This window comes from Pangasianodon hypophthalmus, chromosome 1, assembly GCF_027358585.1.
Source record: "Pangasianodon hypophthalmus isolate fPanHyp1 chromosome 1, fPanHyp1.pri, whole genome shotgun sequence".
In the NCBI taxonomy this organism is placed as follows: Eukaryota; Metazoa; Chordata; class Actinopteri; order Siluriformes; family Pangasiidae; genus Pangasianodon; species Pangasianodon hypophthalmus.
This window is the reverse complement of record NC_069710.1, coordinates 32338025-32363991: the sequence shown is the minus strand read 5'-3', so window position 1 is coordinate 32363991 and position 25967 is coordinate 32338025. Positions and strand designations below refer to the sequence as shown.

General features: G+C 38.9%; 1 protein-coding gene across 1 annotated transcript; it reads left to right on the top strand.

Annotated features, from left to right (window-relative positions):
- Positions 1 to 12680: 12680 nt before the first annotated feature.
- Positions 12681 to 14233, top strand: prmt6 (protein arginine methyltransferase 6). Its single transcript, XM_026947947.3, has one exon. It carries the CDS (start codon positions 12849 to 12851, stop codon positions 13905 to 13907), a length of 1059 nt encoding a protein of 352 aa, XP_026803748.1. The 5' UTR covers positions 12681 to 12848; the 3' UTR covers positions 13908 to 14233.
- Positions 14234 to 25967: the final 11734 nt, after the last annotated feature.

Genomic DNA, 25967 nt, shown 5'->3' with positions numbered 1-25967 from the left:
AAAAAGGAGAGACCTTAAGGGTTCATTGATTGTCCCTTGTTGTTGGTTCGATGTAGTATACTCTTACTTCTAAACAGAACCCTAACCCTTCTAACCATAACCCAGACCTATCAGAGAGATAGCAAAACTTCTAAAAAAAAATCCTGACCAGTTCTGATGCAAGATTAACTTGTAGCAGAATGTTGGGAAGAGAAGAGTATAGAGATGGAAAGGAAGGGCTCATGATCCAAAGCATACCACATCATCTGTCAAACATGGTGGAGGCAGTGTTATGGCATGGGCATGTATGGTTGCCAATGGAACTGAGTCACTGGTGTTTACTGATGATGTGACTGCTGTTAGAAGTAGCAGGATGAATTCTGAAGTGTACAGAGCTATACTTTCTGCTCACATTCAGTCAAATTCTGCAAAAATGATAGGACGGCGCGTCACAGTACAGATGGATAATGACCCAAAACGTACGGCGAAAGCATCCCAAGAGCTTCTTAAGGCAAAGAAATGGAATGTTATTAAATGGCCAAGACAGTCACATGACCTCAACCCAATTGAGCTGCTTTTCACTTACTGAAGATACAACTGAAGGCAGAAAGACCCACAAACAAGCAGCAACTGAAAACAGCTGCAGTAAAAACTTGGCAAAGCATCTCAGCATCAGCATTTGGTGATGTTCATGGGGTCCAGACTTCAAGCAGTCACTGACTGCAAAGGATTTGCATCCAAGTAATAAAAATAATCCTCATATTTATGATTATGTTAGTTTGACCAGTTACTTTTGAGCTTGTGAAAATGGAGGAACTCTAAAAAAAATCACTGTAATTCCTAAACAGTTAATGCAATATTTTTGTTAAACCCCTTGAATTAAACCTGAATGTCTACACTTCAGTCACATCTGGATTGCTTAGGCACGTGCAAAGAAATGCCGTAGAGCAACGATGCCTTTAAAAATAATGAAATTAAATGTTTCTGCATGAGAAAAATACTATAAAGAGTAAACGTAAACAGTAATAAATGAAACAAAGTCAGTATTTGGTGTGATCTCAGGTGCAGGGTGTGCAGTTTTATAAGGAAATGAGCTGTAAGTGTTACTGAAAAGTGTCTCTTATGGAATCTGCTGCTTTCTTTACTGACATACAAACATTTTTCTGTAACATGTAAAATGTTTTAGTACTGACTCGATAATGTAGACGTCATAAAATAAAAATCTATAACAACGTTTGCACTAAAAAAAAGGGTGCCTTTTGCACAGTACTGTAAATATATATAATTTCCAGGCTTATTAATCGATGGCAAAGCCGGAGGATGTGATGGATGTTTGGTGAAAAGCAGAAGTCGACACACAGACGTGTTGTCTAACGTTCTTCACTCGGCCAGAGTAAAATATCAAAGCACTTCCACATCGATCCTGCAGCCCTGATCGATCGGCAGCCTGAGCATCCGCAGATTCATTTCTCACCGGGGTTTTATTCCTGCATGTGAGAGTGACACACACACACACACACACACTCAGCAGAGTGCAGGAGATGAGCAGACAGGTGACAGGTTCAGTCCTGCTGTCAGCGCTCGGGCTTCCCCTCGGGAAACACACCGTCTGACAGCAGCAGCCCGCCCACACACACACACACAAACACACACACACACAGATTCCCTTATTCATACAATCACACAAAACAGTCACACACACATAAAGACGAATGCTACAACACACACAAGCTACATTCGCTGTCCACTTTATTAGGAACACCTGCACAGCAGCCGAAAGCATAAAATCGTGCAGATACAAGTCAAGAGCTCCGGTTAATGTTCACATCAAACATCAGAATGAGGAAAAATCTCAGTGACGTTGGGCGTGGCATTGTTGTTTAGTGCCAGTTTGAGTATTTCATAAAAGGCTGATCTCCTGGGATTTTCACACACGACTGTTTATACAGAATGAGTTTACACAGAACGGTGCTGTGTGTGGAAACACCTCATGGATGAGCTGACAGGAAGACTACGGTAACACAAATAAACACTCTTTACAACCATGGTGAGCAGAAAAGCAGCTCCGAATGCACAACAGGCAAAACCTGGAAGCAGAAGGGCTACAACATGCAGAAGGCAACGTCGGGGTTCAGCTCCTGTCAGCCAGGAACAAGCATCTGAGGCTACAGACTCCCTAAAACAGATGAAGACTGGAAAAACATCGCCTGGTCTGATGAATCTCGACTGTGCACGGTAGAGTCAGATCAACAACATGAATCCATGCACCTGCCTTGTGTCATCGGGTCAGGCTGGTGCTGGTGGTGTAATGTTGTGGGGAATGTTGTGGGGAATGTTTTCTTGTCCGTTAATGCAAAATAATTTTATGTGATTTCATTCAGTGTATCATTTTACAAACACACACACACACACTGCAATATTACATGACGTCATCAGTTCACAAGGACTGATTGAGGGTGTGTTTTATTGCATCAGTGCTTCGGTTCATGTACTAACACAAGTGTGTGAGTGTGTGAGTGTGTGAGTGACACTGCATTCTTTCATATTCAGTTAAAATTCATTCTTTTACAGCTTCTTTCTGTCACATGTGAAGTCTTTTTAATCCCAGTGGGACTGACACAGAAAGGAATAAATCATATAAATCTGATCGCTGTGTGTTCGACTATCATTCACACGTTCAGAGTGTGACTCGCGCGTGTGTGTGTGTGTGTGTGTGACTTCATATTTTAGAGATTGCAGTAATCCAATGCTGTGATAAAGAGCCAGACTTCCACTTCTCTCATCCTCCATCTTTATCGAGATTCAGCTTCTCTGTCAAAAACATGCTGCAACCTTATGATCAGATACAGCAGACGTGGTCTTTGTTGCTGTTGTTGGGGTTCGAAACACTTTAAACATTTACTGCACTTAATACCACAGCGCTGTTGAATTCTGGATTCTGATTGGTCAGAAGGTGTTGATTAATTTTCTATAACAGCAGCTCTGACAGTGCAGATAGTGCAGTAATCACAGGTTTATATTAATGCACTCGTTCTAATACATTATCGTTTCCATAGTAACAACATACTATAGAACTAAATATGAATATGTTACACAGAACGAACAGAAAATGTGTTCCAAGTGCGACCCCTTTTTTTTGGGGTTAAAAATATGTCATGACCTCCAACCCTGAGTCGTAAGGGTGTCTCAGTACGTTAGCCCCGAACAGCCATCAACACTTCGCTTTGGTAAAACAGCTGATCGTGTTCGGCTGGTAATCGACGTAATCAACATTAGCCTATCTTCCCTGGCCTCTAGGTGGTGCCATTAAGCAGACCGTGCATAAACCCATCAAAATGATTTTGTTTATCTTTTTCCAGCACTACTCTCATGACCCCCGAGGGATCACGTTGCAACCCCAATGGCATGTCTGTTGCTTTTGTTGATATCAGGGATGAAATTTACGATTTCCTTGTTAAAGTGTCACTTCCCTGCAGAGTCGCCCTTCTCTCATATAGCCATGTAGACTGGGGCCTGTGCTCGGGGCAGGATATCTCTGCTGGGGGTCTGTAAAAGATAATTTACAAAATTTTAACGTACATGTTCATTGCTGTCACAAATTCCCTCCAAAGTGTCCCGAAGCAGCGAGTTCTGCATGTACTTTTATTTAGACATGCTTTCGTTTTGCTTCCTGGTCCTGTCTCCGCCCCTGTCCTGTGATTGGTCTGTTCTGTACCGTGTGCACCTGTTCTCAGCTTAGCCTTTGATTACTTTAAATATTTATTCCCTCCTGTGTCTTTTGCTGCGTTCATGACCTAGTTGGACATTTCCCAGTAGGAAAGATCTGTCTGAATGCCTCTCCAGCTCGTAACTCCTGCATGGGATTTTCCGAGAGCTCCGAGATTCTGTGATGTCACTTCAACATGGCGGCGCTCATAGTGAAGAGCAAGACAGCCTGAAGAGCGTGATTTAAGGTTTATAAGCTGTCTTTTGAGTTTCTGTTTATATTTGAGTACTAGGTGATATTTTGTTCGATGAAATGTTAAATCACTTTCTGCAAGATTTATTTGATCAAACTGCCCTTTCATGTAATTTAGCCAAACAACTCTTTAATTCCAGTTTTTGTAGAAAGCTTATAGTGAGTTTTCATTTTATTTCCGACTTCAGATGGCTGACTCTCTAATATGGAAAGCAGGAGATTCCGAGTTGGAAAATTCCAAATTCCCGATTGTCATGAAGGCATCATTTGTCTCAGGAGGAAGTCTCATTCTCCTTCTTCTATTATTCTAATCCCTGTGTTTCCCTTTTCCTCTTCATCTTTTCTGTTTTTTTCCCCCAACTCTTTTGCTGCTTACCTGTGTGTTGAACTCCGCTCTTAATTAAGATTATGTGTTTTTTTTTTCAAAAGCCCACTTTCACACATGCCTCTAATCGCTCAATAGTTAATGGAAAAAAATGCAGGCACTGTAATGAAATCCTGCTGCATGGGTTTTGTTATACATTTTGGTTTTTTCCAGCAATAATGTAGACCACACACACTTCCGGTTTCATATCAGGATACAGATACAGATGCATTACTACGTCTTGCATAGGGACTCGTATGACTGACGCACCACATGATCTAACCCTGATGAAGCTTAAAGGATGACTAACACACACACACACACACACACACAGTGTAGGGCAAATAATGAGCTTTAGTCTCTGACTGAACAATAGTGCTGTGGTATAATGCTAGGTAACGATACATAGAAACTCACAGCTTGAACACTTTGGAATAATGAACAGTTTTGTTTTTTTTTTTGCATGTATGGTGGGTGAACATGAAGCTTTAAACAGATTCTACACAACATGGATTGGCTTCTTTATCAAAATCACATCGAAACTTCACTCCTTCCTGAAAAACACACAATCAGCTTTGGCGGCCTTATCAATTTCTCCAGGACATCCCTCATTGTTCGAAATCATTCGCCAAACTCACGCTCGAGCAGCCAGAATCCGCCATCTCTGTGCCTCGGAGTTATCTTTGGCTTTCCAAGCGCGTTTTCGGCCGGCTGAGCAAAGTCTCTCGGTCCATGGGTGGTTTAGATTGGCAAACAAGCCATCTACACGTTTAATTAAAGGGAGCTCAGGTGCGCCTGTCTGTGCAAACACGTGCTTTTTAATCTTTCAATAATTTCAGAATGTGCAAGGAAGAAAAGCATCATCTCACACCGTGTGTGTATGTGTGTGTGTGCTGTCTTATCCCTCATGCCCAGGGGAAATATTGAGATGGCCCTTACTTATTGAGAGAGCATTGCCTTTGGCAGCGAATCCTGCAGAATTGTGCGTTTTTTTGCAGATAAAAATGGCGATGCGTAAGTGCTGAATGCTTGGCGGATGCGACTCGGCCCCGCGCCCCCGCTTTAAAGACCCAATTTGCTCCTCTTCTGCTGCAGCGTTATGACTCCATGGGGTAAAACACACGTCCCATGGCTCGTTACGGAGGAGAAATGATACGTCTACAAAAATCCTCTGCAAGCATTCCACCCTACAGGGCACAAATCAGAGGGGCTGCACTTTCCAAATGGCACACAAGCACTCAGTTCATGGCCAATTTATTCAGAAATGATGTTGTTCTTAAGTTTAGGACCTTTTCCCTACTTCACAAAGTACCGGAATATAGCGGATAAGGAGTGCCATGACATTCCAAAAAAAAAAAAAAAAAAAAAATGAAATTGAAATGATCATTGAATAAAAAGAAAATATGATAATTAGACATAACATTTTTATGCTACATTTTACCTGGCTTAAAAAAATAGAAATTAAAAAGAATATTTAAAAAATATTAACATTAATTAAAATATGCATATAAAACTATGTATATAATAAGTTATTTTAATCGATATACTTAAATATGTAATTACATTTCTTAAATCTTCAGAAACCTTCAGTACCTGATCTCTGCGAGACATTTGTGAGTGTGTTTGTCTAAAATCACACCCGGGAGACGAGTGCTGTCCTGTCACTGCTGTCCGAGCGGGACACACTCTGTCTCTATCTGAGCAGGATGAATAGTGCAGATTTATTTTTCCTGAATTTACTGTAACTGCATCTGAGGCCGTGTTACGTTTCCGAGTGAATCAACAGACGTCCTGAGCGTTGTTCTGAAGTTCACGCCGTCCTTATGATGAACATCTTACAGACTCTGTGCTGAAAAACTTCACCTACTGAACACTGAGCACTGAACACAGAACTCTGCTCCGTCCTGCTCCTCTCACTCACGATCAAGCTTACAGTCTAAAATTTACTTGAAAATTTCAAATATTTTTAAACAATTTTTATTCATAATATTTTAGAATATTTACAAAAATATTTATTTATTAGCAAGTATGTGATACGACTGATATTTATTTATTTGTTGCTTTGTTTGCTGGTAAGTGATAGGAGTGATCTTTATTTATTTATTTATTTATTTATTTTCAGGAAGATGGTGTGACTGCCATTTATTTATTTGTTTCTTTATTTGTTTATTTGTTTGCTGGGAAATGATAGGAGTGATCATTGCTTATTTATTTATTTATTTATTTATTTATTTATTAGCAGGAAGGTGATATGACTGACATTTATTTGTTTGTTTGTTTATGAATTTGTTCATTTATTAGGAGGAAGATGATTGGCCTGATTATTTATTTATGTGTTTGTTTGCAGGTAGGTGATACAACTGACCTTTCTTTCTTTCTTTCTTTCTTTATTTGTTTATTTATTTACATTTTGTAGCAGGAAAGTGAAAGGACGACATTGTAGTTATAGACAGAACAATAAAACAGCTTTTATTGGTCTTGGGCCTTTCTAAAACACAAATACACTTTCCAATAGAGAGAATATTTTTCTTTAAAAATACATAAATATTTGAATAAAATATAAAATAAAAATCTTAATTCTAAAGAAGATTTGTGTTCGATTTATCTGAGAAGCCGAGATGATGCTGAACTCTCATGGTTTGTCCTTTTTTTTATTTTAAAGGGCTGAATTATAAAGGTCTGAGTGACTATCTAGACAGCCTATGTAGTGCTGAGATTTTGAACACGCCCCTGCTTGGATTCCCTGTGACTATCACTCCACGTTTTTAAACCCTGCCACGTAGCTGCGCAGCACACTGCGGGACTGACGGCCCGTGGTGACGTGTTGTTGTTTTGTTAAGGTTAACAGCAGAACGTGCCGTCCATCATGGTGGAGAATGTGTAGCGGCTCACAGCGGGTCTGGGCCGACGCCAGCACAGCTGCCCAGGAGCGAACGCCAGACGGCCCGAGAGAGAGAAAGAGAGAGAGAGAGAACAAGACAGGCTTTTGCTGAAGAAAATACCAATTTATATCATGTTTAATTCATTCATTTGCTGGGGAAAATGATATGCAATCAGCTTAAATGTCAGGAGTTTGATGCATTATAGCATTATATCAGATTTAGCTCAGGTTATTATTTTTTTCATCATCATGTCCAGGCTACTTTTTTCTTCCTAGATATGTCTGTAATTGCTTTTATTAAATAACCGAGGCCAAACACCATCTTTGTGGTCCAACAGCATTACTGAATGCTTAGAGCGAGCGTTTAATAGACTAATGTAGGCAAGAATAAATCTGAAAATAAATAAATCTGATTGTGGCTCTGCTCCACCAGCATCACTGATCTGTGTTAAATCTGAAATGTGCTGCGTCCGCAATGCATTATGGGTACAAACACGGCACATAATACATAAGCATTGACCACTGTAGGTGCAGGTAAATCTGTGTTAAGGTCACTACGTGACATACGGATTACACTGATTGTGAAAAATATCATTTAATAAAACCAGCAGAATTATTTAATTCATTAGAAAAATGTTTAAAAAATTGCTCTCTTTGATCTAATGTCCAGAGTAATGACATAGCTAGCTTCAGAAGAAATAAAAAAGGAGTCCTAAATTCATTCAATCCATTAAAAAGGATACCGTCATTGTCTTTTAGAAATGGAATTGTAATTCAACGCTCAAACATTACAAACATTGGGCCTCTTATTATTAATTAAATCTTTGGCAGGAGTGTTTACGCAAGAAATGTGGTGTTGATGAAATTCCGGTTCGTTGTGAAAATCGTTTGTATCCTGCGTTTCTCTCCCGAGTTTGTGTAAGTGTATGTTTTTATGTTCGGATTACACTGCCGAGTTTAAATCACTTATTTATTACAATTACACACCAATTTAATGAACATTACGTTCTATATTAACGACCTAAGAAAGTGAATTTGAAAACCAGGACAAGATCAGGACGAAAGTAACTCGTGCTATAAAAGGAGGAGGAGTTAATGTGTGTCTGTGGTAGCCGATGCGCTGCAGTGGCTGAGCTGCATTACTGGAAGATTTAGCACATGCTGCGTTTTTCACTGTTTAGTCTTTATTTTCATCTCCGATGAGCTTTGATTTTATTTCAGTGTGGCTAAATGTATGTATCATATTAACATAAGCATGTGAGTATAAACAAAATCAGCCAAACTTTTGTAAATATGGCAGGAATTTTTAGTTCAATCTGGCCACGAAAACATTTACAAATAATGTTTTCACAGCTCCGTATAAACTTTTTTAAAATAAGATGATGACTATTAAGAAAGTGCACTTTCTCTAAAATATAAACACCATGACACACGGTCCATGAAAAAAACAGCACGACTCCTAGCATCTGCCACGTGTTATTATATAAGGACAATAACCTGTTTTTTTTTTAGTTAGTAAACCCGCGTTTCAGACAAATCACAAAGTTATAAAGTGTAATGAAACATCACATAATACCTGACTTCCAACCAGCAAACATTAGCATTTGCTTCATTTGCAAACATTATTCAATGTTTTTATTTATTTATTTTTAAAATGTGTTTTCGAGCTCCAGATACAGTAACGCTTTGTGATGAGGTAGAAACGTCCTTCAGTCCTGTTTGGAAGTCAGAAAAAGTGCCGTGAAAATGAAATCAGCTCTGTGTAAATGTCTCATACCCATAATGCACTGCGTCTCAGTCCCCGTCCTGCACTGGTGCACCTGATTAAACTCTTTAGTTAATCATCGGGTGTGTTAGAGCAGGGAACACATGTGGAGTGTGTGGAGCCTCAGGACTGAGACCTGACATTTACATTGTTTACTTATAAAGTAAAGAACGGAGCAGGAACACCATCAGCATGCGCTAAACGCTAAAGCTCATAGCTAATTAGAGCAGGTAGTAGAACGTCGAGCATTAGTAAGAAACCTATGAAACAGCAGGACATGTAGAATCTGTTCATACAGGAGGAGTTGATCTTGATTGATAATATCATGATTATGGTCTCACTGACATTACATTTATAAAACTGTATGTAAAGTTAACCTGAAAGGTTAATGTTTTAACATTTTAAACATTTTCACAACAGCATATGTGCATGATTCAGATAAATCACTTAACACTTTAATAAAATCTACAGCACAATCCACCGTAAACAGCATTTTTCTGCCTAGCCTCACTATAACTACACTTTACCTTCAAATACAATCATTAAAAAAAAAAAAGTATTATTTTTGCAATTGTGGTATGTGTGAATCCATTTTCACACATCCTTTCCCACCAGCCATCCATTATAGGTTATAAAAATAACCATGTCACGTGAACACATTCCCCCTCCCATGAAATATTTGGAATAAAAAAAAAAAGTCACATGTTGAACAGGACGTCGCAAATCATCTGAATTTCCTGAAGATCATGGGAAGAAGAAAAATAAGTTATTTATTTCAATTGATATTGTGATATTGCCAAAAAAAAATCACTCTGAAAGCACAACCCTGTTACCCAAAACTTAGGAGATAAAATAATGAATAAAAAAATTATACATTTTAGGTAAATCATTAAGATGTCCTTAAAGTCATCATGAAATCAGCATGTATGCAAACTGCAGGGAAATAACCTGAGATGCGTTAACACTTTAGAAAAAAAATGCTTAAATGCATGTTTACCTAGGTTCAATGTTGAAAAATGATAAAATAAAGTTTAATTTTTAATAGTTACAAGGGCTAAATGGCACCGCAATCATGGAATCATCCTTCTGGTGTGCGAATAGTGTTATTCTTAAATATCAAAGCTCCCTGTGTATTACCCATAATGCACTGCAAGCTGAGAAATGCCTATGAACAGCAGGTACATTTCTGACTATTATCAACCTACTAAATAATTCTCTACAAAGTATTAACTAGCATTAACTCTTTAATTAGGCATCTGAGATTAAAGTATGTCCATTTACTAACACGTTTTCTTTCACGCTGTTTTTATTAGCTGTTGAAAACGAAGCTTTTAGCACTTGCAGAGTGTGAAGACTTTGCACTTTGTGGTTTCTAAATCTAAGCCCTATTCACTACAATAGTGCGCTACTTTCAGGGTCACGTTGTACTGGTGTCAGAAAACATAGCTGAGAATGTCAAGTGCACTTAATGTAGTGCTAGTGCTAGGAGCAATAATGTAGCTAGTTTTAGCTTTATGACTGTACTAGCTAATTGGCTAACATATTTTTCTATTCAATTCAATTTAATTTTGAATTTATCCCTAATGAGCGAGCCAGAGGTGACGGTGGCGAGGAAAAACTCCCTGAGACTTCATGAGGAAGAAACCTTGAGAGGAACCAGACTCGAAAGGGAACTCATCCTCATCTGGGTGACACCCGATAGTTCGATTATAAATCATTCCCTTCTGTAACTGTGTGCTAAATGGTCAAATAGTGTAATTGTGTAACCAGGAAATTCATTACAGTTTTCAAATGAGGTCTATTTTGTTGAACTTATCCACTGTTCACTGATGGAGAGCAAAACTGTTCATGCAAATTGCAGTCCTAAAGCTATCATAGCAACTGTAGTCCTAAGCCATCGTAGCATAACTGTTCATATCAATCAAATGTTATAATTAAATGTTTATATCAACTGCTGTCCAGAGCCATCTTCATGGTTTCTAAGTGGTATCACTGTAAAACATGAGAGCCCCAATAAGTTATGTGAACTTATTTCTTCTCATAACTTCAATTGTCATGACAAGTTTTGGATTTTGAGTTCAAGTTATAAAAAATTAAACTCAAAGTAATCCATTGTCTTGACTTGGCTTTGAGTTGAAACAAAGCTTATCTTCAAGTTGAGTTTACTCAGGTTTATAAGGCAGCAGGTGAACTTTGGTTTCTAAGTTTAAACAACTTGAAATGTCTTACAGTGTACCATCCTCAGTAATCTCATATATCTTCAGGTTGTCCGTGTTGGAGGCCATCCTCAAGAGCAGTGAGTGATTTCCACGTGATGAGAAACTCCAACCAGAAGTAGGGCATCAGGATGGATCAGGCAGGTAATTTCTAGATTTATTAACATTAACATCTAAAATCACACTGACTTTACAATATTTTGCAATAGCGAGATGGAGGCTTTGTGCTCCACATTGAAAAATCTTGAATTTGAATTGACATTTTGTCTTCTTATGTTTTCTGAATAACCAGACTAGTGTTGTTAAACATTAAATACTGAGAGGACACACAACTCTGGCTATATGCGGTCCTGGGAACAGCTCTGTTTCTGACAGAATTTCAGTCATATATATATATATAAGGATCCTGGGAACAAATAGTTGAGTTGTGTATATCGGAGACATATTAAGCCTGCTCTGAGACGCTCTTCTGTCTCTGTACTAGTATAACACTGACACTATACATGGGAACGTATCAACCATTAACCTGACACCCACTTCTACCTCTAAATACACAACACTACAACTATCCTGACCATCATGCCTTGCCATCTAAGCAAAATGAAGCTCTCTACAAAACAAATAACGAAATCTATCACTTTTATCGAGTATTAAATCGCTCAAGCATTCTGTCAATGAGCATCCGTCGAGGAAGAATGCTCTAATGAATCACGCTGTATCCAAAATATATCAGTGCATCAACCCAGAATCACAAAACAATGATAAGAGCTAGATTAATGAGCATCTCACGGTGATTTAGGAAGACAGCACTCATACATCACACTGTTTTCAAAATACATCAATGCACCAGATGAGGATGTATTACTGTCTTCACATACTGGGAGGACTTTTTATTGGAAATAAAGGAAGATCTGAGGATGAGATGGCTTTATTATATGGACAATGTGTGTGTGTGCGTGTGTGTGTGTGTGTGTGTGTGTGTGAGAGAGAGAGAGAGAGAGAGAGAGAGAAAGAGAGAGAGAGTGTGTGAGAGAGAAAGGCCTAGGGGTAGCCTCTAATTTTAGCTAAGATGGATCAGTGATTAATTTTAAATGCTGCACATTTTCATACATTGTTTAAAAAAGTTAGAAGTTACTTTTTGGTGCAGTTTAAGTTAGGTTTAACCAAAAAAAAAAAAAAAAAAAAAAAAAAAATGGCGGGGGGGTCATGGCACAAAACATATTTACATTTCTGGCTAGTTGCTTTTCATTTAGCAATTGTTGCTAGCACTCGGTTATCAACTGTAAATATTACTTTTTTTATTTTGTGAAGTAAATATAATATAAATAAGACATTTAAAAAAGACCTTACACACAAAATTGAGACGAATTACATAGAATTTTATTGAAATAAAAATATAAAACTTAAAAATTTACGTGAGGCGATAAGATGACATATGGGAAATGTAGTTTTTTATTACGCATACTTCAGCCGTAATGTGCGAGGTGGTACTACATCTCCCAGAATGCACCGGTACAACCGCGGAAGTAAACCTAAGAACCCGAAACACACTGAAGTGAACATATAGTACACTAGAAAGTGAGTGATAAAGCGTTGTTTTATACACTAAGAAGTGCACATAGGTAGGGTTTAGGGATAGTTTTGGTGTTTTAGGATTTAATTAATCGGAAGACGAGTAAGGAAACATGTCCCACGCCGGCTCCAAGAAAAGAAAACTAGACAAACCCGCTGAGGATAAGCTGTATTTTGAGAGCTATGCGGATGTGAGTATCCATGAGGAAATGATCGCGGACACTGTGCGCACTGACACGTACAGAAAAGCCATATTTAACAGTAGAAGTGAGATGGAGGGGAAAGTTGTGCTGGATGTGGGTGCAGGAACAGGGGTGCTGAGTGTGTTCTGTGCTCAGGCTGGGGCCAGGAAGGTGTACGCCGTGGAGGCCAGCTCCATAGCAGAGCAGGCTGAGAAAATCATAAAGCAGAACAAAGTGGAGGACAGGGTGGAGGTGATTAAAGGTGCCCTGGAGGCTGTGGAGCTCCCTGAGCAGGTGGATGTGATAGTGAGTGAGTGGATGGGTTATGCCCTGCTCCATGAGTCCATGCTGAACTCGGTGATCTCAGCCCGGGATCGGTGGCTCAAACCTGGAGGTCTGATGCTCCCTGATAAAGCCGAGCTCTTCATCGCACCCATTAATGACCTCGTCGTGGAGGAGCGTCTCGGATTCTGGAGCACGGTGAAGAGCCAGTACGGGGTGGACATGTCCTGTATGACGGACTTTGCCCGCAGGTGCATCATGGCGAACACAGAAATCACCATAAAGCCCGTCACCGTAGAAGACGTCTTGTCTCACCCGGTCAAATTCGCCGAGCTCGACCTCAACACGGTGAACCTGGAGCACCTGAGCTCCGTCAAGGGACGTTTCCGCTGCCTCTGCTTCGGCTCAGCCGCCTTCAACGCCTTCTGCGTGTTTTTCGCCGTGACCTTTCCGGGGTCGAGACATCCTCTCGTCCTGTCCACGTCCCCGTTCAGTCCCGAGACGCACTGGAAACAGGCCGTGCTTTACCTGGACCAGGCCGTGGAGGTCATGCAAGACACGCTGGTGGAAGGAGACGTGCACATGTACCCGTCTGAGGAAGGTTCTAGACATATATGCATCCACGTGGACTATACAGTAGGGGAAGAGAAAAAGAAATCGAAGACGTTCGCTATTTCAGATGGATCTTCATACGCAGAGCCTCAGTAGAACTGAGGACGTTTGTGGTGAAGGTTCTGAGCAGAAGGTCATGAGTTCAAATCCCAGACCATGGAGCCTCTAGGTTGAGTTTTTGACTGAGGCTCTTACATCAGTGTCTCAGCTCTGAGCTTTACGGCACTGGATTATTACTCACATGCCAAAAAAAAAGTAAATCGGCTAGGTAAATCAGTGTAAAGAAAACGTTAGGTCTAACAAATGTTTTTCATTTTTCTTCACTATTGGTTACGTCAGATTTCTAAAGTGTGAACATGCCGAATGCCGTGAATGTTAATGAACAAATACTGATTAAAAAAAGATCATCAGTTATTACAGAATTGTGCAGTTGTTTCTTGAAAGTTAATCTGACTTTTCTACACAGGCTTTTTTTTAACGTGAAAAAATGGATTATGTGATGATTTCAGAGTTCTCATACTCAGGAAAAAGGGATTGAAAATTAAAAAAATAATAATTTAATTAATTTTCTGGATGTGGAAATGTTTTAGTGAAGTGTCCAGCAGGTTTTTGGAAAAGTTATCATCACACTATAAAGTAGCTTTTTCTACTGTGAAAAGTAACAAGCCCATCATCTTTTATTGCATAAATTTATTCATTTCTTTTAGTTGGAAAAACTGAGTGTAATTATTTCAGTGTTTCCACACTCCTGGAAAAAGTACAGAAAATTCCATTGTATTTCCTGTCATTTTCAGAACCTGGGAAAGTCATGGCAGCATTTTGCCATGGATGTTGCAGAACAAATCTGATTAACGATCATTTGTAGGAATGTGAAAGATAATTGATTTCATAATTGAAACATCGTCCACTAGAACGCCAGTGATGCTGTTTTACTCCCGGTGTCTGCAGGAGCTCCCGAAAATAAACGCCAACGACATTCATCGTTTATGTAAGAACACTTGCAAAGCTCCTTTTAGTAAACTGGAGAAAAGCGTCAGACTGTATGCTTCATCGTACATACGCAGCTATGAAGGTAAGAAAATACCTATTAATAGAAACGAACACCCGAGCTAACGTTATCACAAAACTATGACGTCACTGTACGACTCAAACAAACAAACGAACGTTAGACGTTGCTGTCTCGCTGTCCTGTCGAGTGTAAACAGTGCTCCCAGAGACGCGAGACTCTTTCAGAACGCAAATACGTCACAGCCGAGTGTGAGTAGCACACTGTCTAATGAAAGCTCATAACTTGACTTTTTACATGGGCTTTTGCATAATTTTTTTTAAAATAGGAAAAATAGTTTCCAGAATCCTGGAAAAAGACCAACAGGGAAAATTTAATTTCATTTTTCAGACCTGGTAAAGATTTCTGGAAACGTTATCATCACACTATAAAATATTTACGTAGATAAATGTGGGCTGAAGGGAGTGAATCACATATCTCTAAGAAATTATATATTTTTTATTATATCGTATTATATTTCCATTTTCTTACGGAAAAGTCAAATGTGGGATGATGTGGGTGTTCCCACACTCCTGGAAAAGATGTGGAAATCCTCACGTTCCAGACCTTTCCAGGGTTTGATAAAAAAAAAAAAAAAATCCAACAAGTTTCTGTCATGGAAATTTATGTTATTGTTATTTATTTATTTATTTATTTATTATAAGGACAGATGTGCAGGATGGAGGCCTGTGGTGTGATCTCTATACTAAATTCTGCATTTTCAGTATTGCGGGAAATAAAAGGTTTATTCACTCAGTAAATGCGCTTGTCCGAATTTTACCTGAAATTAAGGAAATTTCATGTTTTCCGGCTGTTAAACTGGAGGATATAGACATGGACGTGTTGAAGCTTTCTGTGATTTAACACTATCATGAAACACTTTGATAACAATGAACAAACACTGCTGATTGGAACTGAGGTTATTATTAACAGTACATGCAGTGAAGGCCATCATACACATGCCTTTGTGTGTGTGTGTGTGTGTGTGTGTATGTATGTGTATATATATATATATATATATATATATATATATATATATATATATATATATATTATATAGCAAATGAATTATACATATTAGAATAAATGACCTAATAACTGAAATGCCACAGATTAATCAGTAACAATAAAGGTCAGTGCAACTGATAAAAAAAAAAAAAAGAGATAGATATGTCATATCTAAATAACTACATAATGAAATCTGCCTTATAGCCTACATCAACTGTGTGTGTGTGTGTGTGTGTGTGTGTGTGTGTGTGTGTGTGTGTGTGTGTGTAGGCTATCAAAGGCTATCATTTATACGATTGTTGCTAGGATTACATCTCTCAGGCAGTTATGTTTTTATTTTATTTCAAAAGTTCCACATGGTATGAAATAATAATAATAATAATAATAATAATAATCTGTGTTAAATAGTACACTTCAATAATAAAAGACCTAATATAATTGTTTTTTAAAAATATGTGTTAATATACACAATTTTATATTCCTAGCACAATTTTAAATGCAAAATTAATGTAATTATTTATTATAATAATTAATTTGTGTATTTACATGTTTAATAAATTAATTAGTTGCTTAGTTGATTATTTATTTATTTGTTTTATTTTGTTTATTTGATTTATTTATTTCATTATTTATGCTCTTAGAAACTTTAGTAACCCTTTTTTTTTTTCCTAAGAGTTTTTTTTTCTACTTACACACCAAACCAAAAATTAAACACTAAACACGTTTGATGCCATTTCAAAACATTTTACCATTTTTATTTTTATCGTTGTAATTTTTTTTTCATTTTTTAGAGTAAAAAAAATCGGTTTTGGAAACCTCTGAAGTGACTCACTGAGTTTAGAAACAGCATTCCAGCCTAAACATCAGCAAAGCACAATTTTAATGGTAAGTAATTGAGATTTTATCACAGGATATAGTCACACTGATGTATCATGCCACCGCTCCGTTCAGACCATAAACCAGCGGCCTGCTTCCTCTCAGCCTCGTTCTCTTGTTTATAACCGAGCAATCGAATGAGTGTGTGGTCATGTAGCCAGAGTGGCGGATTAAGAGCAGAAACATGTCTCTGTATCACGCGTCTGAATCCAATATCCAATGCAGTATCCAATATGTCCCTCTGTATGCTAATGACGTTACTGTAAATAAGCTGAGAGAAATCATTCGCCGCCAGCCGCTTACTGTAACCAATATTTCTGTTCAGATCTCCTGAGAAGATAAATCGGAGGAACATTATTGACAAAACTTAATTTAGACGACCAGCTCCTTGGCTGAGAGATTCGTCATCATTATCGTTAGGAGCCTGATTTGCTTCTGTAAGCATGCAGTATATACACACACACACACACACACACACACACACACACACACACACACACACACAGCTGTGACCATGCAACATATTAAGCTATAAGCAACATCATGTGTTTTTTTGGATATTTGTGATCTGATGGGTTTCGGATTCCAACTTCTGGCAAATTTTCTGCACAAGAAATTATTTATTTAATAATAATTTAGTTATTTAATAATTTCATTATCAATACACAGACATGATCAAATTCCCCAAATTATATTCTGTTTCCTCATATTAGTCATGACCATTGCATTCTTTAGGTATCAACTAAATAATTTTTATTCATAATAGTTCTTTTATATTTATAGCATATAAATGTGGAGGGACTGGTGGATCTCGTTTTTTTCAGGCTTCCACCCTTCACCCTGTACACCTGCAGTGACCCTACTCGGAGCCTAAGCTACTGCCATCATAGTTCTAGGGGTCCCTGATGCACGCAAGTCCCCTGGCCAAGACAAAATGGCAGTGAATGAATGAATGAATGAATGAATGTGTAGAAGGGACACCATGACCCCCAGGTGGCACCAATGCAGACATCCTGGAGATGCTCCTCATGGAATAGCATGTCAAGTTCTGTTCATGATAGACGAACAGCTGATCTGATGATCGAATCGCTGCAGTCTGGTCCTAATTGTACCATAGGGTGTGTACTGGGCAAAGCAAAGCAACTCGGCAGCTTTTACATCATTATAAACAAAAGATATGACTTTAGGGAGAAGTCCAGGGTTCAACCCTAAGGCAACTCTGGAGTCAGCCAGCCACCAGCGCATGCAAGGTTATCTTATCACCAAGGCATGTCATTCTCTCACTCAGTGATCGCTAGCAAAAAAGTCAGTCTTTACAGAGACTCGGCAGCTCGGCATCCTGCATGGGCTCAATTGGGGTGGGGCTGGTTGGGGGTCTTAAGGGACTCCAGTACACAGAGAGATCACACACTGGGCTCTTGGGAGAACTTCACACCCTTCAGAAAGGCTGTGACAAGTTTAAGAGCCTCCAGCGAGACACCATCCATGGTGATGTGACACCCTGCATTGGCAGCCACATCCACGGGCACATAGGAGCCAGTCTTCCAAATCAGGGGTGTCATGGTTGCCTGCATGCATCTCAAGAACACTCCTGGTGCTAGAATGAGGCAGAAGTGTAGGACTTTGGACTTTGCCTCAAAAGGCATCTGTGCTCCATAGTGATTGGAACATGAAAATATGCATTGCACAGATCGGCCCTCTCAAATCTAGAATCAGACAGAACCCACCATCCTTTTTTTGGATCTGGGAAGTTCATTGAGGAGTACCAATTTTTTTTGTTATATTGCAATTGCTGGCAAACTTGCTGGGGTCTGAAATGATCAAGGTGCTAAGCCTTGAAAATGGGGCTGACAGTGGAACTAAAATTTGTCCCACTGCGTGAGTGTCATCAGGGCTCACTGGTCTAATGTATTTGCTGCCCAATGAGAAATGTTTTCAGCTGTAAAGCATCCTGCCAGCAGCCCACACTCTTAATTGGCAGATTCCATTTGACTAATGGTGGAGGCTTGTGGTCTTCTCTCCAGGGCTTCATTGGTCGCAGGCCTACGGAGCAACCCTGGCACATAGGGTAGCTTTGGCAGAGTTGATTTACACATTTCTGGAAGTTGGACTGTACAAAGGATTAGGAAAATGGTGCACGGTGTTCCAGCTTAACAGTGGACACCCTCAGTGTGTTGAAGTGGCCACTCAACCATGCTAGGTATGCTTAGCCACAGTCAGGTAGTGCCAAGAGAGGCCCCACTCAAAACGTATATGGGGGATAAATGGGAATCCCAAGTCTATGTTATATGTTAGAAGAGTCCAGCAAAATCCACAAGATTAGTGGTGGAGAGTGCAGAATGGCAAAAGAGAATCACTCAACCATGCATCTACAAAGGCTGAAGACACACCCTGGTGAGGAAATGAGAGGTGAGTGCTACAGACAGTGCAGAAATTAAAGATAGCAAGGCTAGAAAACAAACAAGGGAATCCAACGCAAGCTAGTAGCCACATGACTACAAAAAGTACAAACTATGTTTACTGCAGCAATGAAGAGATGACAGGAGATGATAGGAGTCTATTTCCAGATGTGGAGGAGAGGGCACCTGTAACTCACAAGCTGTAGGTAGCTCCAGAAGGTGTACATGAGATTTGATGTGTACAAGGCAAGGAAGGGAAGGAGAAAGAGAACTATGACTGTATGACAACAGAGTTTATATCAAACATTACATCATATGGTCACATGGTGACATCGTTGAAGGTCTCAGCATGCATAAGAAGGTATCCAGGTGATTCTCACCACACCTACTGGTTAGAAGGGGTGAAATCAAATCTAAAATCTGTGACGAAGGGACATAACATCACGAGGTAGGACAGCGCTAAATCCCCGGCCATGCTGAAAATCCTTCTCCAGCTCGTGAGTAAATCCACCTCGCCGCTGGCTCCTTCATAATCCTCTCCCAATCACACACTTTTTGGATTACACTGCCTTGTAATTCCTGCTCGGGTATTGTTTTTACTTAATATGATATTTCAATTTGGAAAAGTGCTGCTGGGGTTGTTTAGAAAAAAAACTCAGAGAGATGCAGAGAGAGAAAGAGAGAGAGAGAGAGAGAGATAGACAGAGTGAGACAGACCGAAAGAGAGAGACAGTAATACTAATACTGACCCTGCTTTCTCCTACTTTACTTTTTTCATTGGCATCTCTTTCTTTCTTTCTTTCTATGCTTCTTTCTTTCACACTCTTCGTTCTTTCTTTTATTCTTTCATTTGTTTGCTTTCACTCTGTTCTATCTTTCTTTCACACTCTTCTTTCTTTTTTCTTTCCTTCTTTCAATAAAAAACTGACCCCAGATAAATTAGTAAAAGAGTCCTAGTGAGAATGTGTGATATAAAGGTGTCCCATCCAGTGTGTGTTCCTGCCTCACGCCCCGTCTTCCCGGGATAGACTCCGGATCCACCACGACCCTGACCAGGATAAAGTGCTTACTGAAAGTCGGTGAGTGAGTCATGTGAATATTTTATTTATTTAATTTTATTATTTTTAAGAAACACCTGTTATTTCAGTGTACTATGATGTATCATCGATATAATAAACACTGCTGTATGAAACCATTTTCTTTCTGTGTCCTGTTGATATTTAACCCCATCATTGATTTTAAACGAATGGATACGTGCATTCAGACACAACACCAGGCAGCGAGTAAGTGCAGCCACCAGAGCACATCTGCTTTGTGGACGGCACTTAACACTTTATTGATCATTTCAGATTTATGACCTGTTATAAATCCTGCATTGCAGGTGGGTTTGGCTTTTATGGCTTCTTCCGCTTTGGCTAAATGTTTATTGTTAGCATCTTTTTATAACATTCGGTGCTGGGGTCAGGTTTCCGATTACTGTAGGACATCGCACGCTGCCGTGTCTCACTGGGCTTTCGTTTCATCTTTCACTGCAAACAGCCTGTGCAGAAAGGAGAGAGAGAGAGAGAGAGAGATGTAAAAAATGTGTGTAATCACTGATATGGTGATTTTTTTTTTTTCTGTGAGGAGACATTCATTTAAGGAAGGAGTCTCCAGTGTCAGCGCTTTGTAACAGTCAGAGTTTTTTTGAAGAAACGACTGTTTATAGCTACTATAACGTACGTGAATACAGGAACTATAAATGGATTAAAAGTATGATGTGTCGTTCTTTAATAAATAAAAATTGTTGGCAAGTTGCTGTGGTATAAAAGGAATAGAACACTGCAGGACATGCTGTTATAAGAAAATAATCAACGACCAGGTGGTGTGATGAAGCAGAGTTACTGTTACCACTGCAGATTTGATTATTTCTCTATAACAGCATGTTCTGCAGTGTTTTATTCCTTTTATACCACAGGAATTTCCCAACAATTTTTTGAAATTATTGGTGTACTGTAATATTTGTGTATTGTTGTATTCAGACTGCTGGCAGCCCATTAAAACTGCCATGTTAACATCAGTAATGGTGTTTTTACGCAGTAGTCTGACTGTAAGTCATTACTAAGGGTATCAGTGTTAACTTGGTAGACACAGAAAGTCTAGCTATGTCCAGTAAAAACCTGGGTTAGGTAGCTAGCTGGAGCTTACTAATGTAATTGACTAAATAATGCTACAAATAATACAACCTAATATTAAGACAACCTCTAATTTTGTGTGTACATACTTTACACTGGTTGTACTCCCTGAGAGATGTAACCATAGCAACGATCCTATAATGGTAGCCTACTGATTAGTAGGAGTGCAACAATTGGACTATGGATTGAGGCATCGAATGAAAAGGTAACAATCATAAATCAATGATCATTGAAAATGGTGTAAAAAAAAAATACTCATATTTTTAAGCTGATGTGTAAAAGTGATTTGCCTGTAACTCTGATAGTTGAAAATAATCCTTCTCTCCGTCATCATCATTCACAAACGAATGGCAGGCCTAGCGCAGATTCTGAACAAAGATCACGTATTGATCAGAGTCTACTAAAATGAATCACATCGTAGCAGGTTCAAGGGAATCGTCAAGTATTGCTACTTAGTTTTATGAAACAAAACTGAAATTGTATCGTATCATATCATATAGCAGACACACTGGTATTGTCAGATACTGAATTGTTACCTTAAGAATAGAAATCGTATTGAATCCTAGCAGATTCATTGGAATCGTCACATATCGACTCATCACCTTACGAATCTAAATCTTACCGAATCCTAGCAGATTCAACGGAATCATCAAATGACAAATAGTTGCCTTATTAACCAGAATTGTATCTTATCCTGGGATAGCGTGAGGTTTACAAACCTGAATAGTGGTGGAGGACTAAAAATTCAGCCAAATATAACAACATAGTGGAGCAATTATCATATTATTTAGTTATGAGGAATTAAAACATGTACAAAGAATCCTAATTGTTTAAACATTAGTCTATGTTTCTAAAATACACTGTGTGTGTATATATATATATATATATATATATACACACACAGTGTATTTTAGTATATTGTATTATATAGTATACTGTATAATATATTATACAGTGAATAATACAGATACCATACACTATATTATTATTATTATTATTATTATGAACAATGTTAAAATCTACCATAATGAAATGAAACACTGACTTGAATAATGAGAAGGCTGTGTAGTAGCGCAGCTCGTCCATGTGATGCTGCAGTGTGGGAGTGAAGGGGTTAAATCAACCTGCTATAGTAAACTAAACCCAGCCGATAAGTGGATAGAGTGGATGTGCACACACTGCAGCTCCTCTTACTGCTCTTAGATCAGGGTCTGATCCTCTGTCAGTCTCTACATAGATTACTGAACACACACCCACACACACACACACCAATACACTGCGTCATTAACTGCTGGTACGATCGGAATGAAATAACATGCACAAGGGACTTTAAAGAGAGGAAGCTCATGAATCCATTTGAACACCTTTAACTCGAAACAGTTCCTCAGGGGTTCCTCTTTCCATAGTTAACACTTCTTCTTCTCCTTCTTTTAAATTTTTTACAATCTTCTGTACTTTTGATGTGATTTTTACACAATTCATTTATTTTCATATCTGATTTTTTTTCCCCAAAGAGTTTTTTTTCCACTTTTTTTGGTTACACGATTCATTTAGTTTCAAACCTGATTTTTAAAAAAATATTATTAATTTATTTTTAAGATATGATTTTCTAATTATTTTCATTATTTATTTTAATTTAATTTTAATTATTTTCATGTTTGATTTTTTTTTCCCACAATGATCCATTTTTCACATGATTTTTCTAATGATTAATTTATTTTATAAACACATGATTAATTTATTTTCATCTGATTTCTTTGCCCAATTATTCATTAATTTTCACACATGACTTTTTTTTACCATTTATTTTCATGTTTGTTTTTTGTGCAATTTTTTAAAAATCACATTTTATTTGCATGATATCACCTGTACTTGATACGTGATATACTTGCAATTTTAGGGCATAACTAGTTGAAACGCACTTTCATGTTTTTTTAATGTGATTACATATTTCTCACATGTGAAAAACATATGATCATGTGTGAAATGTATGTGATTTTTCCTAAGTCTATCATTTTCTTTGTCCATCACCTCGTGTACACACTGCATTTGCCAGGATATTAGGCACACTGATAGGATCACTAATAAACTGACCACTCTGTGTAAACAGTGCAGTGTGTGTGTAATACATTATGTAATACAGTGTGTAGTCCGTGATGCAGTGTGTGTAGTAGTGAGCTTCTCTCTAGGAAGAGTCCTGGTGGTTCCAAACTTCTGCTATTTTACAGTGATGGAGCCCATTGTGCTGCTGAGATCATTCAACGCGTTAGATCTAGGCAAGGGTATAAAAATATTTCTATGTCTCCACACAATTTGATTGTGGTTTAGTTTATGGTCTGACATGCACTGTGAATTCTGGGACCTTAGACACACAAGTGTGTGTGCCTTGCTAAATCATGAATTTGACACAGGTGGACTCCATTCGAGTTCTAGAGATCCCTCAAAATAATCAAAGCAAACACCTGAGCACAATTTGGATTACTAATCAGCCATAATATTAAAACCACCTGCCTAATATTGTGTAGGTTCTGCTTGTGCCACCAAACCAGCTCTGACCCGTCGAGGCATGGACTCCACAAGAGCTCTCAAGGTGTGTGTGGTCTCTGGCACCAAGACGTTAGCAGCAGAGCCTTTAAGTCCTGTAAGTTGTGAGGTGGGCCTCCATGGATCGGACTTGTTTGTCCTGGACATCCCACAGATTCTCGATCAGAGTGAGATCTGGCGAATTTGGAGGCCAAGTCAACACCCTGAACTCTTTGTCATGTTCCTCGAATCACTCCTGAACAATGTCTGCAGCGTGGCAGGAAGCATTATCCTGCTGAAAGAGGCCACTGCCATTAGGAAATACCGTTGCCATGAAGGGGTGTAACTTGGTCTACAACAATGTTTAGGTAGGTGGTACGTGTCAAAGTAACATTCACATGAATGCCAGGACTCAAGGTTTCCCAGCAGAACATTGCCCAGAGCATCACGCTGCCTCTGCTGGTTTGTTTTCTTCCCATAGTGCATCCTGGTGCCATCTCTTCCCTAGGTAAGTGATGCACAAGCACCCGGCCTTCCACATGATGTAAAAGAAAACATGATTCATCAGACCAGGCCACCTTCTTCTATTGCTCCATGGTCCAGTTCTGATGCTCATGTGCTGATTGTAGGAGCTTTCAGCAGTGGACAGGGTCAGCATGGGCACTCTGACCGGTCTGCAGCTACGCAGCTCCATACGCAGCAAGCTGCGATGCACTGTGTGTTCTGACACCTTTCTATCATAGCCAGCTTTAACTTTTTCAGCAGTTTATGCTACAGCAGCTCTTCTGTGGGATCAGACCAGATGGACTAGCCTTCGCTCCACACGTGCATCAGTGAGCCTTGGGTGCCCATGACCCTGTCGCTAGGTCACCGGTTGTCCTTCCTTGGACCACTTTTGGTAGGTACTAACCACTGCATACCGGGAACACCCCACATGCTCTGACCCAGTCGTCTAGCCATCACAATTTGGCCGTTGTCAAAGTCGCTCAGATCCTTACGCTTGCCCATTTTTCCTGCTTCCAACACATCAACTTCGAGAACCGACTGGTCACTTGCTGCCTAATATATCTCAACCCTTGATATTGAGATAATCAATGTTATCAATGTTATTCACTTCACCTGTCAGTGGTGTTAATGTTATGGCTGATCAGTGTATATATATATATATATATATATATATATAATTTTTTTTTTCTTTCACACATAATCACATGTGAAAATGTGTCAAATACAGTATGTTCATGTGTGAAATGTATGTGATTTTTTTTTCCCTAAGCGACCTTGACATGACATAACACATAGAATAGACACCCATTATTTATTATGAAAGCCAGATAAAAATGGAGAATAATCGAGAGAGAGAGAGAGAGAGAGAGTTTAAGCGCGCGCACGCTTCGCCCTAACCAGCAGCTTGTAATGAGAGATGGAGAGCTCTGGCTCGCGCGCGGCGGAAAGTGTCACATATTTGCCCTCCAAAAAAAATAAATAAAAATAAAACTCAATGCATATTTTAACGTCTCTAAAGGAAATTTTAAAAAGTCCACAAATCGAGTGATAAAGTCTCCTTGTGTCGGTAACTGGAGATGAAGGACTGTCCTGCGCGCGCCGCATTCAGTGACTACAGCCACATTCATTAAGACTCACTCGACTGATTCGACTCTTTCGAACACACCGACTGGAGTGAGTCGAACCACGCGACATGTGATTCATTTGATTCAGTCGAGTAAACCTGCATAAAAACAAAGTCCCAATAAGAGATGATTCATTCGTACCTCTTCATCAACTCTCACAACTGTGTCGTTTAAATAGAGTGGTTTAAAAACAACCATTACTTTTTGCTCCTGGGTGCATTCAAAGCCTTAAAAATCTTGAGTAGTGAGTCGATTTAAAATTGATTCATACGCAGGAAATTAATAGAAAGTTTTGTTTTAAGTATACATTGTTATTTGTGATTTAGGACAGTCTAAAAATAAACTGTCCTAAATCACAAATAGCCATATATACTTACAACAAAACTTTCTATTAATTTCCTGCGTATGAATCAATTTTAAATCGACTCCCTAAAAAGAATCATTGCACACTAACCAATTTCCATAGATAAGAGTCGATTCAGAGGTGCAAACGACTCACA